The sequence below is a fragment of the Cupressus sempervirens genome, chromosome 5 (assembly GCF_028749045.1).
Source record: "Cupressus sempervirens isolate cs-2001-9-10 chromosome 5, ASM2874904v1, whole genome shotgun sequence".
In the NCBI taxonomy this organism is placed as follows: domain Eukaryota; kingdom Viridiplantae; phylum Streptophyta; class Pinopsida; order Cupressales; family Cupressaceae; genus Cupressus; species Cupressus sempervirens.
Window position 1 is genome coordinate 291,871,637 of NC_143122.1, and position 15,660 is coordinate 291,887,296.

Genomic DNA, 15,660 nt, shown 5'->3' on the forward strand with positions numbered 1-15,660 from the left:
TTTCTCTACAAAATTTGGGCTATGAATGTTTGAAACAATTTTGGCCACCACTTTTTGGGTACCTAATTTCACAATGGGTACCTGATCTAGGAGCAGATACCCAATTAGGCTTGGTATTTACCAAACCTATTTGGTCAACTCAAAAAATGTGTTTGAGATAGGCTTCAGTGAAATTCAAACTTTGAGTAGCCATCTGACAATATTATTTTCATCAAAATTCAATGAAACGAAAAGGGTTTTTTTATAACACTCAAAAGATTCCATCAATATAATTGCTTAATAATATCAAGTTTCCACAATCCATTGTTAATGATGATGTTGCTTCTGGATTCGATTGTGTAAGTTTTTTTATCATCAACGTTTTGGATCACACTCTGTGATCCATCATCAGGATGAGAGAAGGAAGTAAAAAAGTATGCAGACTAGCCAAGCCAAGCAGAATAAAAAGAAAGAAGAGAGGGGGAGGAGGAGCACACAACACGAGGCAGAGGAAGAAAGAAATGAAAAGAAAGAAAAAAATTTTAAAAAGGGGGGGGGACAAGAGAAGAAAAAACAAGATAGAAGAAACAAAAGAAAGAGGGAAGAGTAAAGAAATAACTCTTTAATTTATGAATATATAGTAATAATTTTTAAGAGAGAATTAAAAAATTAAAAATAAACATAAATAATTGAAAAATAAATTAAATCAATCTAAAAATAAAAATAAAAGAACCAAATGTATATATATATATATATATATATATATATATATATATAAAGGAGAGATCGCAAAAGAACACGAGACCAACTCGAAACACGAGACAAAATAAATGAAAGCAAAAAATAAGAACATAAAAACAATAAAAATACAAAATATTAAAAATAATTAATGAATAAATTAATAAAATTAAAAAACTTAGAAAAAAATAAAATTAGAAGACCAAAAACATAAAGAGAAGCAAGCCGCACGCGAAAAGAAACAACCAAGAGACAGAAAAGAAGAGGACAGAAAGGAAGAAGAAAAAACAAGACAAAGAAGAGCCAACGAACAAGGACACCAAACCACAGACAGCGGAGGGGGCTATCCATGTTGTTGCCGGCAATCGAGCGAGCGAAGTAGAGGTTGCCACGAGGGGTTCAAGGACCACCCATCATCTCGATTAAGGTTGAGGGGGTGGTGGCTAATTTCAATGGCTTCTTTGAGCTTTCTCTTGAAATAATTGCTCTCTTTGCAAAGGATTTGTGCTTGCTCCAAACAAATGTGATGTTTGGTGGTGACAGAGTGCTCTACTAAGGCCGATTTTTGGACCCTATCATGCATGATGTCTGCCCCGTGCTCACGTATCCTGGTACGAAAAGAACGACCAGTTTCTCCAATGTAGGGGGTGCCACATGAGCACACAATCTTGTAGACTCCTGAGTCAAGAAATGAGTCTTTGGAGTCCTTGAGCTGCGGGACAAGATTACTTAACTTTGAAAGGGGTTTAAAAGAAACTCGGAGGCCCCTTTTTGTTAAGATTTTGGCAATCTTTTGGGAGATGCCATCCACAAAAGGAATGGAAACATGCAGAGCGGGGAGGTTCGCGGACGGGGAAGGCCTAGAGCTAGAAAGGAAGAAGGATTTGGCCTGGCGAAGAGCCCTAGAAATTTGCTTGCACGGATATCCATTCAAGGAGAAGACCTGACGAAGATGAGATAACTCACTATCTAAGTGTTCTTCATCACATATTCTGAAGGCTCTCAAGGCAAGGGTTCTAAGGATGCTGGCTTTATGGCTGGGGTGGTGGTGGGAAGAAGAGTGGAGATATAAGTCAGTGTGGGTGTATTTACGATAAACCTGCCTACCAAAGGTGCCATCCCGCTTCCTGATGAGAAGAACATCAAGAAAGGATAAGCGGTTGTCTGACTCTAGCTCCATGGTAAACGATATGCCAGGGACCAAGTTGTTGATGTGCTTGTGAAACTCCTCAAGTTTTTCAAGCCCATGTGGCCAACACACATTGGTGTCATCTACATATCGTTTCCACCATCTAGGTTTCAGGGGAAAGGAGTGGATGGCAGTCTCCTCAAAATGTTCCATAAAGAGGTTCGCAATGATTGGAGAGAGAGGGGAACCCATGGCAACCCCTTCCACTTGCTCATAGATAACATTTTGGAAGGAGAAAAATGTGGATCTTAGATAGAATTCAACCAAGTCTGCCATCTCATCACCAATCTTGTTCTTTACAATAAGAACAAACTCCTGAATAGGGACTTTGGTGAAGAGGGAGACCACATCAAAACTTACCATGATGTCATCCTGATCGGCCTTGCAGCCCCTAACAAATTGGACAAAATGCAAAGAATCCTTGATGAAAGAGTTGGAATTTCCAATCAAGGGGGAAATTAACTTGGCAAGGTGGGAGGCAAGGAGAAAAGTAGGTGACCCAATAGTGTCCACAATGGGTCTCAAAGGTATGCCTCCTTTGTGAATTTTAGGGACCCCATAAATACGGGGGGTCACTTCTTTGGATGGAACCAATTTTTTCTTTGTGGTCTCATCAAAGGAGGAATTGAGAACCAAGGCTTTGACTCTCTTCAAGATCTTGGGGCACGGATTGCGAGAGAGAGTGCGATAGCTGCTGGTGTCAGCGAGCAAGTCACACATTTTGGAGACATAGTCTTGTCGGTTCATGATGACAGTAGCATTACCTTTATCAGCTTTGGTGATAATGATGTCATTATCCTTGACAAGACTTTTAAAGGCACGCATTTCTCCACTAGGCAAATTGGGTTTCGGTGGTTTGGCATGCCTAAGGGCGACTGCACAATCTTGCCTAACTGCTTTTGCCTCATCATTTGAAAGAGAGCGAATAGCATTCTCGATCTCAATGAGGAACTGCATGTGAGGGATGACCCGAGGGGAGCAAGAGAAATTAAGACCCCGCTTTAAGAAATTAAAAGAAAGAGGGTCTAAGACAGCAGAGGACAGGTTGACAACCAACTTGTTTTCCCAATCCCGTACCGCATGATTAAATAAGGGAGATTGGAGGCGAAAGGGGCGAGCGAAAGGACGAGGGCAAGGAGAAGCTACACCAAGGCCATACTTGACCTGAGGTGAGAGGATAGTGCTGTCAAATTTTGAGTTCAATAAATATTTATTTTTTATTTTTTAATGAAGATTTCTATAAAGTGTTGATTAACATGTTGATTGAAAAATAGCTATAACTTTCAAACGGTATAAGATTTTTGAAATCCAAAAGTTGCGTCACATTCTATGCTTCACCTAGTATAAGGAAAAAAATTAATTTGGTAAATTTTTCAATTAGTTAAGGTGGTCAGACAGGACATTTTTTTATTCTGGAAAAGTTGTAGTACAAAATTCATATTTAATTATTTATTTGAAATAAAAATACCCAAAAATATGTGTCACATCCGGCCACAAGTCTTTTTTTTTTTTTTTTTAAATCTATAATTATACTAAGAAATATTATCATTTGATTTTGATTAAGGTAGTCAGACATATGCCTACTTTTTATTTTCCCCCTAATTTTTTTATAGTATTGCATTAAAATCCAAAATTTTGACAAATCAAATTATTTTTTCTCTAGATAAGACCTAGTAGTTTAGAAATTATATTCAATTTTCTATAGATTCTTTTCTTACAACTATTTTTTTATAAAGCCCCTAACTACTTTACAGTTATGTGTCAAGTTAACATAACCCTGATTTGCTAGTTGTTCACTGCCACTTAAGGCCATAGTTTGGTTCACCATGATCCTGCACATACCCAAAACTCAAACTATGGACATGGAAATATACAATCCCATTACATCTTATCCACATGAGCACCAAGTTTTATACATGCTGTGTTTGTGCCTAACATGACATCAATTGCTCCTCAAGTGCCTAGTGGAGAATGACACGCAATTGTTTCATAAAAAGCTTCAAAACAAACCAAAAAGAAGTCTTCCAACTTTAGTTCAACATTCAAGACCATGCTTTTTTAATAATTCTTAGAGGATTGCAATCTTAACAGCTGAGGATTGTAATCAAACGGTGTTGCACTTTTGTTCATTTTTGTAACAACAATGTCTAGCCACTATTGCATCCTCTTGTTTGTCTTCTGAACATGGGAATGATTAACTATTATTATAGCACATTCAATCTAATAAATAGGATTTGTGCTCAATAAGCTTTTAAAATTCATTAGTGATATCTTTGATATCATTTATTTTGGATTAGTGCCCTGTATATAGATATGACTCAATGTTTGATGCACCTTGTTTATGGTGTAATATAGGTAATGCAATGTCCCATCTAGTTTAGTTGTAAATTGCATAATAGACTATCCTCACTCTTGTTCCTCATAGGCTAAGTGTTTACTAATAGAAGGCAAAGGTGATGTTTTAAATATCTGGAAAAAAAACTATAGTTTTGAGGTGAATATATATAGTTCACTTGTGTCTTAAAAGTAAGTCTCATGATGTATTGAATATACTTATTCTAAGAAATATTTTTGATGATTTTTAAGGATTGGAAAATAAAAACATTAGGATGATTTTCCTTAGGCGTTAAGTTAGAGGATGGTGATGTGTTTTCTATTTTTCCAACCTAGGTGATTTTTCCTTGATAAGGATATTGAATTGGATGAGAGAAGGATTCATTCATGTGATATTGTTATTCTTTTCATCTTGCAAGTTCTTTGTACTTTGAATAGGTCAAGCAGGACGACAACCATGTTACTAGCATACTCTAGATGTAGCCCCAAGTTTGCAATTTGTTATCAACACACTCTAGACATAACCCTAAGTTTGAAATCTATTAGGTCAACATGCTCTAGATAATGTCAAGGTCTACAAGAAACATCTATTCTATTCTACAATTAGTAATTTGTTCTATTTTAGAAGCCATCATTTTGAGTTTCCACAAAAACTTCTCTTAATAACTAGACCAAGGGAGTCATTCAACATAGTAAATATGGGAATAACTCAAATGATCTAAACTTATGAAAACCCACTCAAGAGGTTACAATTTGAAATATGAAAAAAGTCTTAGTGTTTCACCTTTTGCATCAACTAGATGTTGTGAGTGTTTAGTGTTCTATGCATTCTTATGAGAGATGGCTTTTTGTGAATAACTACTCATGAGACATAGGTAAATGAGTTTGACTTAAAAAGACTACATAGCTGAATTGTGAATAGTAATATCACAATTTGATTTGCTATAGAAAATATATCCTACTTACCAATAATCAATTTGTTATCATTCATATGAGAAACTTTTTAAGTGATTATATGCATGTTCAACTTATGTAATTGATTTCCGAAATTATATGAAGTTTTCATAAGTTATTGTTCATCATTGCTTAAGTTATCTATGTGTTTGGTAACTTCTAAATCCTATTATATTTGTTTTTAAACAATATCCTCAAGGTAAATGCTAAAATTTTCATCTATACCACATGACAAGAATGTTCTTTTAGGGCTCATTTGGCTACCAAAATAGGAATAGGATTTAGAATTTGGAATGAGAATTGGGAATCACAATTTTAGGCTCGTTTGGTTTGTCAAAACTAAAATTAGAATTGCACTTGAAAATGAATTAATGAATTATTCTTCATAATCAAGATTATCATGGTTATCAAACTCCTTCTAAAGTTGTGTGAACTTGGATTTGATGTTTTCCTTTTCAAATTTCACAATATCTATGTCTTTCTCTACTGTAGTCTAGCCTTCCTGAAACAATTCATGTATTCCCTACTCATTGAATATTTCTCTAATTATTGTGCAAACAACAAAATAACACATTTCAACTTAAGAGACTACATTAATAATTTAAAAAGACAAAAATTCTAAAAGATTGAATCCAATCAGAAGGCAAGAAATACACTTTTGTCCCTAATAATAACATTTTGAAATAGCTCTTCAGCCTTTTCCGTGGTAGCGACATAATAAAACAAAAGCTTCTGCCTATCTCTGCAACTCATTCATATAGATACAGTGAATTCAGTAGCAGCGACAAAGGTGGAGATAGACCAGGGCCGACAAATGAGAGAATTTCCTCTTTGGGAGCGTTGTAGTGAAGGTGGAGCATCTTCATTCAAGTCACAGGTAGACAAAATCATGCCACACAGACCACTCAACAAAAATGGAATGATGCATGTTGTCAATCAGGCTCTCAATTCTCACCCCAAGTCAAAGCGGATTTCAAAATTTGATTGAATTTTTGAGAGTCAAAATGGGAATTGGAATTACAACTCTAGTAACAACTATTATGGTGGATTGACATATGATTCTCATTTTGGAGCCAAATTGAAAATAAGAATTCCAATTACCAATTCTGGTTTGGTACACCAAACTAGGAATTTAAAAAAAATGCAATTCTTGATTCCTATTCAAGATGAGTTCTAGCAACAAAAATGAGCCCTTAGTATTCAAGAATAAGTATTGTTTGGATTTAGTTGTTTATGTCACAAGGGGGTATCATTTCATGGTACAAGATACTTGGACAATATACTAAAAATACAACTCTGGTAAGGCTTCTAAAACCTATAAGTAAGCATAGGTAAAATAAAAATCACATTTTTACTAACAACCATGTTTGTAATACAAAATAGTATGGATATGGCATTTATTCTCATACTTGTATCAATCTTTTTTCAACAATCTCCCTCTTTGGCATTGATGGCAAACCAACACAACAACAATACCAAAAATAAATTAATACCCTGTATTAAAAACTATCCCTCTATTATTAGCTTCCATCTTTTGTATAGGCTACAAAATTAGGTTTTGATCAACAGACTCAATTTCACTCTTACTTATGACTCTTTCTTGGTTAGCAAACTTAGCCTTCTTAAGTCCCTCTATATTTCATCTTGTACATCTTCTTTCTATGTTTTTCTAACTTTCTCATATCACTTCCTCTTTCTAATATTCAAGTATCTATCTATCTATGTTTGTACTTATTTCTCCTTCAAGAGTACTTCTCCCTCTGAGTTGTTATTTCATATTTCTTCCTTGTAAAGTATTTATCCTTCTTTCTTTTCTTGTCTATCTCCTTGTATCTGGTTGGTGCTATCTATCTTCCTCTTTGCTTGTTATCTCCCTCTTTCCTTGTTGGTAGTATTCTATGTCCCTCTTTGACAACAATGCCAAAGACTTAGTGACTCAATATGCAAATGTAGCAATTTTAGGTTCTTCCACTATCATCTAAGTTGTGATTGATATTTTGTTCTAGCTCTTTGATTACTTTAGGTACCTCCTAAAGTAAGATCCACTACATCAATGTGTAGCATATGGCATTCATCTCAATTGATGTAGGGCACAACTCATGCTTCTTAAACAACTTTGGATAGGAGTATCACCCCTAGTTTACCTCTTAGATACTCATGAGCATCCTTAAGTAAAGCTTTTGTGAATATATCAGCTATCTATTCTTTGGTATTCACGTATTCCATTTTTACTTCTTTGTCTTGAACCAGCTCTCTCAAGTAATGATACTTGAAAGCTATATGTTTTGTTTTTGTATGCATCACAGGGTTCTTAGATATGTTTATAGCACTTATGTTATCACAATAAAGTATAACAGGTTCAATAATTTCCCCCTTCATTCCTTTGAATAGTTGTTTGATCCATGCAATATGAGTACAATTTACTACAGTGGAAACATATTTAGCTTCAACAATAGATTGAGATATGTAATTTTGTTTATTACTAGTCCATGTAACTAGTTTGTTTCCCAAGAAAAATGCTCCACCACTTGTAATTTTTCTGTCATCAACATTTCCAACCCAATCAAAATATATGTAAGCTCTCAAATTCAAATTTCTCATTTTTCTTGTAGTATAGACCAAATTCCTTTGTTCCTTTCAAATATCTCATAAATCTGTAAATAGTTGTCATATAATTCTCCTTAGGATTTGCAGATAATCTTGCAGCAATCCCAATAGCTAATGCAATGTCAGGTCTGCTATGAACTACATATTGCAATTCACCAATCATAGACCTGTACAAAGTTTGGTTCATGTTAGTAGAATCATCATTCTTTTATAGTTTGTCCTATCACCATAGGTGTGCTAATAGGCTTTGAATCTTCCAATCCAAAAGTTTTCAATATTTCATTCACATACTTAGAATGTGTGATGTAAATTCCATATTGCATTTGATACACTTGCAAGCCTACAAAGAATTTAATTTCTCCAAACATAGACATCTCAAATTCTTTCTTCATTTCATTAACAAATGTCTTGCGAACTACATTTTGTCCTCCAAATATGATATCAACAACAAAAATTTCAGCTATTAAAATACTTTTACCACCTTCATTCTTCAAGTATAAATTGTTGTTCTCATTAGTTCTCTCAAAACCAATCTTCACAAGATAACTATGAAGTCTCTCATAACATGCTCTAGGTGCTTGCTTTAAAAAAATTTAAAAAAAATTGTAGTCTACATACCATGTTCTTGTTGTTAGCATCAACAAATCCTTCAGGTTGTTCAATGTAAACCTCTTCCTTTAATATATCATTTAGAAATGCATATTTCACATCCATTTGTTAAACTTTGAAGCCTTTGTATGGAAAGTAAGCAAGTAGAGTTCTTACTCCTTCTAGTCTTGCAACAGGGGCAAATGTTTCTCCATAGTCTATTCCTTCTTCTTGAGCATACCCCTTGCAAACTAATCTTTCTTTATTTCTTGTGACTTCACCATTTTCATCTAACTTGTTTATGTACACCCATTTGGTTCTTATAACATTTTTGTTTTCTGGTCTAGGTACAAGTGACTAGGTTTTGTTCTTCTCAATTTTCTCAATCTCTCCAGTCATCATTCTCCAATGCATCTTTAACTTATTTAGGTTCATGCATGCTCAACATACATGTATCACTTCTCAACTTGTTTCTGTTATAGGTTTGGCCTCTTTATCTCCAATAATTTGTGTCACAGGGTGATGTCTCTTAACATACTTTGACAACCTTGGTTTTGGTTTGTTTTCTTCAATAGGTCTTTCAACTTTAGAATCACTATGTGCTTCTTTATCTAAAAATTTAACATCTTTGTCAAGTGTACTGATCTCATTATCAGAATGTAGCTTAGATTCATTTTGCAACTCAGCTGCTAAATGCAACTCAGTTCTTTAATGCAACTGGGCATTCATTGTATGTGACTCGACAATCACTGAAACTTGATGTTGTTGATTTGCAACTTGATTCATGACATCATCATCAATCATGTCATCATAGAAATACACAAAATATTTTTAATCTTTAGGTTCTTTTGTAGGTTCAACTTCATGTACTTTTGTATATTTAACAAACTTCACATTTGCACTTTCCACAACTTTGTCAGTGTTAGCATTTAAAACTTATAAGCTTTGCTCCTTTTGGAATAGCCTAGGAATATACCTTCTTCACTTTTAGCATCAATTTTTCCATTCCTATTATCCTTGAGAATATAACACTTGCTTCCAAATACCTTAAAACATTTTACATTGGGTGAGTATCCATACCATAATTCAAAAGGTATAGAATGAGTACCTTTCTTGACTTGTACATAATTTAGCGTATAGATAGTTGTACTTACAACTTCTCTCCAGTATTTCAAAGCAATATTATTCTCCATCATGAGTGTTCTAGCACAATCCATCACATATTCATTTCTCCTTTCAGTAATCCCATTTTGTGGAGGGATTCTAGGTGTAGAAGTCTATCTTTTGATTCCTCTATCATTATAGTAAATCTCAAACTTATTTGATGTAAATTCTCTATCTTTGTCAGATCTCAGACATTTCAAGCTTTTGTCAATTTTCTTTTCCAGTCTAGCCAAGTACCACTTAAACATTTGAAATGCATCATATTTTTACTTCAAAAACATAATTGTCATCATCCTAGAATAATCATCAACAAATAGGATAATGTACTTGTCACCTTTATAGCTTTGCACATTGATTGGTCCACACAAATCAATATGAACTAATTCAAGAATTCTTTTTGAAGTGTGAGTCTTGCTTTTAAAACTTGATTTAGTCATCTTGCCTAACTGACATTGTTTACATATTACATTATCTGGTTTATTTAGTTTTTGAAAACCTCTCACTCTCTTCATCTTATGAATACTGACCAAATCATCAAAATTAACATGACATGGTCTTTTGTACCATAGCCACACATCATCAAATTGTAGAACTAGACAATTAGCATCATTCATATCAAGGTAAAAAGATAACCTCTACTCTAATCACCATTTCCAATTAAATATCCATTAGCATCATAAATATTGGCTTTTCTATTTTCAAATTCAACCTTACAGCCAACACTATTCAAATGTGATACACTTAGCAAATTTTAATTAAATCCTTCTACATAATAAGCATATTTACAAATGATCTTATCTATCAATTTAATTGATCATTTTCCTTTGATAAGACATGGTGCATCATTCCCAAATCTAACACTATTTCCATCATAATGCACAAGGGAATTGAACTTGTATCTCTAGTCATGTGATTGGAACAACCACTATCAATAATCCATCTATCACTCTTATTCAGATAAGATACAAGTGCAGTTGCCTCATCTTCATCATATTCATCCTTCATTGCAACATAAACAACCTCATCCTCATGATCATCCAATTCTTCATTGGATTCCTCTTCTGAAATGTAGCAGGATTTCTTTCTTTTGTCCTTGTAATCTTTGATGTTCTTATCTCTTTTTCTTTTAAATTTGTCTCCACTTATATTGTTCTTCTTTTCTGGACATCTAGCAACAATATGACCAACCTCATTACAATTGAAACATATGATAGGCATGTTACCTTTTTATTTTCCTTTGCCTCTATGAAATCTCATAGCCAACAATGCTTCAAGCTATTCTACATCTTCTTCATCTATATCATTGTCACTGGAAACATATTTGACCTTTTTGTTTTCCTTTTCATAAGGTTCTTTCAGTGACAGCTTTAAAAGAAGATTCAACATTCTCAGATTTGAAGTTATCAGAATTAGAGAGTTCAAAGGTAGTAAGCCTACCTACCAATCCTTCAACTATCAAATTAGTATCAGGTATACATCTTAGCTCTTGTATGGAAGAAACTCTAATAACATAGATGGGAAGAAGTGCCCTCAATACTTTTCTCAATATAGTATCATCATCAATCTTTCCATTAGCTCCTTTTATAGCATTAACAACATCTTTTATTCTAGAACAATACTAAACAATGTTCTCATCTTCTTCCATTTTCATATCATCAAACTTACCTCTAAGACTTTTAGATTTGGCTCTTAAAACATTGGTGTCTCCTCCATAGATGGTTTGAAGAGTATCCCACATCTTCTTTGTAGTATCACAACTCTTGATGTCATCAAATTTAGAATAACTTAGGGCGGATGCAATCTCCAACATTGTCTGATTGTACTCTTTCTTATTTTTCAAATCTTCAGGGGTGAGGGCTCCAACACGGTCAACATGTTTAACAGTAATGGTAGTTTGTGCATGATCACCAAGTCATCCTAGGTGTAGTTTCATCAAACTTTTCCATGCAAAACAGTTCTCCTTGTTAAGCTTGGGTACCTCTCTTTTCAACATTTTGATCTTTGAGTTATAGTACCTTGAAACTATCTCTCATAAGAAACCTATCTCTGATACCAATTGTTGGAATAGTTTAGAATAACTCAGATGGGGGGTGAATCAATTATTTAATGTAGAAAACTCCCAATTAAACTTTTTAGTGATTAAAAAAACTCATACATATATCTCCTTATCATGTATCATGCATGCATCCACCTTATCATTTAAAACTTAAACTTGTAGGTTACTATCCTAGGTCAAAATCACTTTGTAGAAATGTAAACATGAAACATAACAATCATTGACACATATGACACAAGGATTTTACGTAGAAACCCAATTTGGGAAAAACAACTAGTAACATGCTACTAGTTCTCACTCTTCTGAAGTGATGCCCTATGAAAGGCCAACCCAATTAAAAGTTACAATACACATTGTTAAATGTCACCTGGTTAAAGGATTTCAATCACCCTACTAAGAGTGAGCCTTGTTAGAGGACTTTAGGTCATTCCATTAGAATGCCACCCAGTTAAAGGATTTAAAAATGACTATTAGGTCAACATTAATCCAAAGGATTTACCCTAAATTGATACAATGATTAGAGAGTAACAGTAAGGTTTGATCTAATAATAAATCACAACTCACTTGCAGATTACAAATCTTTGTTTCAATCCTCCATTCTACTTGGCTTCATTTACTTCAACTCTAATAGCTTGTTCACCTTTCAAGCATTCATCTCCTTAAGCCTTCTTGCTTTGCATGCCAGTTGAAAACTCTATAGTTTGGCCTCCATATGAAGCAATACCCTAGACTCCTTGTCTTCGTTGGGTTCTCATGCATGCCAACTAGCTAACTATTGCTTCATGTTGTGTATCCCCTTATAAAGAGAATTTAGATCTTTTGTCACTTAATCGATTCTAGGGTTAGGTAGGATTCATTCTAAGTAGCTTTCTATTTTGCTCCTTCTAGAAACTTCCTTCTCAATCCTCTTTGAATTCGTCTCAAACTAGTTTACCTTGAATTCTATGCCACCAGCTCATCAAGCTTATCTTCCACACCGTTCACACAATCCAAGAAATCAACCTCGTTGGCTTAGATTTGTTGAATTCACAATCCAACTCATAATGTTGTCACTCATCATTAACTAACTTCTGACGCTTGGCACATATTGTGTTACTCAACATCCACTAGCAGTTCACTCTGCACATACTAAAGTTTACTGATACCTAACATCAACTAAGCTTTGCTCAGCTTACACTATATTCACTCGACAGACACTAAAACTTCACTTTTCTTGGCTCCAACTTATTTTCTACTCGTCTTGCACAAACATTGTTCGGCACCAACTATGCATTTGGTCAAGCTTAGCAGACATAATTCTTCTTTCTTGTTCTTTTTTACTTAATCAATGTATCCATCCTTTGCAGCCTTAACTAGATAAACAATACATTATATTATCACTTTCTTAACTAATCTTTTTACTTCTTTTACATATCATAAATCAACTTATTCGTTTAGGTGCTTTTGCTAACACATTTGATCAAATCCTCTTCATCAATCAAACAAATGATAGTACTCAAATCAAGTAAGCAATTCTCTTACTAGTAGGTAGTAGGTTTGACATCAAGGACAAAACAATGATTGAAACACATTATAATACTTGTATCAATCTTTTTTCAACACCGTGTTTTTCTTTTATGTGTATCAAATACCAAGAGCATGCAAATGAATGTTTTTGAAAGATTTTTTATAGTAAGGGTTTGAGCAGTGAAAGTTCTCACAGAGATAACTAGTTCAACCCCTAGGTATCAAATGAATGTTTCTATCTTTTGAGAAAGAATGAAAGAATATTTCATTCCTTGAATGACAGTGTAAACAAGGGTTTGACTATGACTTGTTTTTTCCTTCTTCAAAATCAAGTATATAAAAAATGTAAAGTGGGAAAAAAAGATTCATGATTCTGAAGAGATGATTTTTTTTGTTCTTTTAAGAGAATCGCATGCACTACTTATTTTATTTCATCTTTAGTGCAAAAAGTTAAAAGATGAAAGTTGCACTACTTGTTTTGGTTCGTCTTCAACACACAAAAAAAGTAAAAGATAAAAGTTGTGTGCAGTGATAGTTTGATCCTATCAAGCTTTAATATTTCTCATATTAATTTTTCATAATAGTTTTTGTTGCAAGATTGTTTTTAAATATATTTTTTCATATATTTAAGTTGATAGATTTTAAATTAGTTTAGTTTTTAATTTTATTCATATATTTAAGCCAATATATTTTAAATTAATAAATAGGAAATATTTTTTACAAGAAGTTAAATTGTGATATTGTTATCAGAGTTTAACTATATAGCTTTTGAGTCAAACTCATTGACTCATGTTTAATGAGTAGTAATTTACAAGAATCCATCTTTCATGATAATAAATAGAACACTTAGAAGTCATTGGAACTAGGTGATGCTCATAGAGGTGAAGCATCTAGACTTCCATTAGTTTAGTTCTTAGTTTTCATAATAGATTTTTTATGGGAATAATTTTTAGATGATAATTTATTAAGATATAATAAATAAATAAAATAAATATTATTTATTTGATTTATTATAAAATTAAGTTTTATTCTACTTAAAGTAAACACAAAAGCACAAAAACTTGCCACTAGTTAAATATTCTAGAAGATTATTTTATTGAAATATTCTAACAGCAAATTAGAACTTTCAAATTAAGTTAATTCAGTTTAATCCAATGCATGTATCCATGTTTGTAAAATCAAATTGAGTCAAGAACACTGAAACAAATTAATATTTATTTAGTCATAATCGATGAATAAGGAAAATATTGCAGAGATGATGGCGGTAGGCGGAGATGATGGCGGGGAAAAAGAGGCAGTTACAAATATTTCACCCTATAATTTGATTTCAAATTGATACTGCAGATTCGCATACAGAAGAAATAAAAATCCAGGGAATAGCTTCTGCAACAATTTCAAAGAGAAGAATGGAAAATGTTGAGGAAATGGAGGAAAGAGGCGCGAAAATAAAAGATTCAGGGTCCTATGGAGGGGGCTTCAAGCTCTGCAAATCAACGTCTGATCGGCGGACATACACCAGTGCATGTGACCGTCTTCCGGCCGAACGCCATGGGGCAGATCAAAGAGGGGAAGCTTGGTGCGGAAGCTAGTTAAGGATCCAGCCTTATTAAACATTGTGTAGTGAAATTCTTTTACTGCCCTAGCCTTTTTCCTATCTTCTTGCTCCTCTTGATCCTCTTGAAAGCTGCGCTTTCTATTCACAGGGTTATTCACATAACACATGTGACTACCTGCTCATAAGTACCAAGAGTAGTAGGCATGTCAGTCTATCTAGAGTCCTATCTTCCATAGTTGTACCTTTTCTTGTGTGAAGACAATAGCATGGATAATTGTTACATCACACTTCATCTTTGTGCTTTTGTCATGTCACATAAATGGTCACTGAGCACTCTTGTGTTCAGCTTATAACTGCACGCCATAAACCTTTGTGTCAGTGTGAACATCGTCTACAGGCGTAAGACTCTACCAATGGCATTTCTTTGACCTACTAACTTCATGTCTTCTTCTTCCCTTTGCTCCTCCTTTGCATCCTACATCTTGTTATCTTTTCCTTCCTTTATTCTCCTCTCCTTCATCTCCCCTTTTATTCTCCATTTTCTTTCCTTTTATCTTCTCTTTGTTGCTTTCCTTTAATTGCTTTATTCTCCCCCTTTCCTTTTCTTTATTCTACCCCTTTTCTTTATGTTATTGTCTCCCTTTGCTTTCTTTTATTCTTCCCTTTTTTGTCAAAAATGACAAAGGTTAAGGAAAGTTTAATAACTAGTCAAATACATCTTTGTATAGAGTCAAAGCACTATCAAGTTTCTCCTTCTAGGACTCTTTCAACTTATTCAGAGCTAGAGCCTTTATTTAAGATCTACCATTTTCTCTTCGATACACCTTTGTGGATAAAATTTCTTCCTCCACAAAAACTTCAAAATGCTGACTTGTGAACCTTCAGTGGTCTTTGGACTAAAACTAGTGTGATTTTTCTAAGTCCCAAAATCTTAGCTTCAAACATCTATGTCTTATTGATTTTCAACCAAAATGATGTCTGGATGGGCCA

The 15,660-nt window shown here is 33.9% G+C and overlaps 1 protein-coding gene across 1 annotated transcript; it reads right to left on the reverse strand.

The window, feature by feature from the left end:
• Window positions 1-1,060: 1,060 nt before the first annotated feature.
• LOC149555721 (uncharacterized) lies at window positions 1,061-5,947 on the reverse strand. The gene is made up of 2 exons (XM_089829505.1): window positions 5,849-5,947; window positions 1,061-3,070 (listed from the first exon to the last, which is right to left on the reverse strand). Exons 1-2 carry the CDS (start codon window positions 5,945-5,947, stop codon window positions 1,061-1,063), a joined length of 2,109 nt encoding a protein of 702 aa, XP_089685631.1.
• Window positions 5,948-15,660: the final 9,713 nt, after the last annotated feature.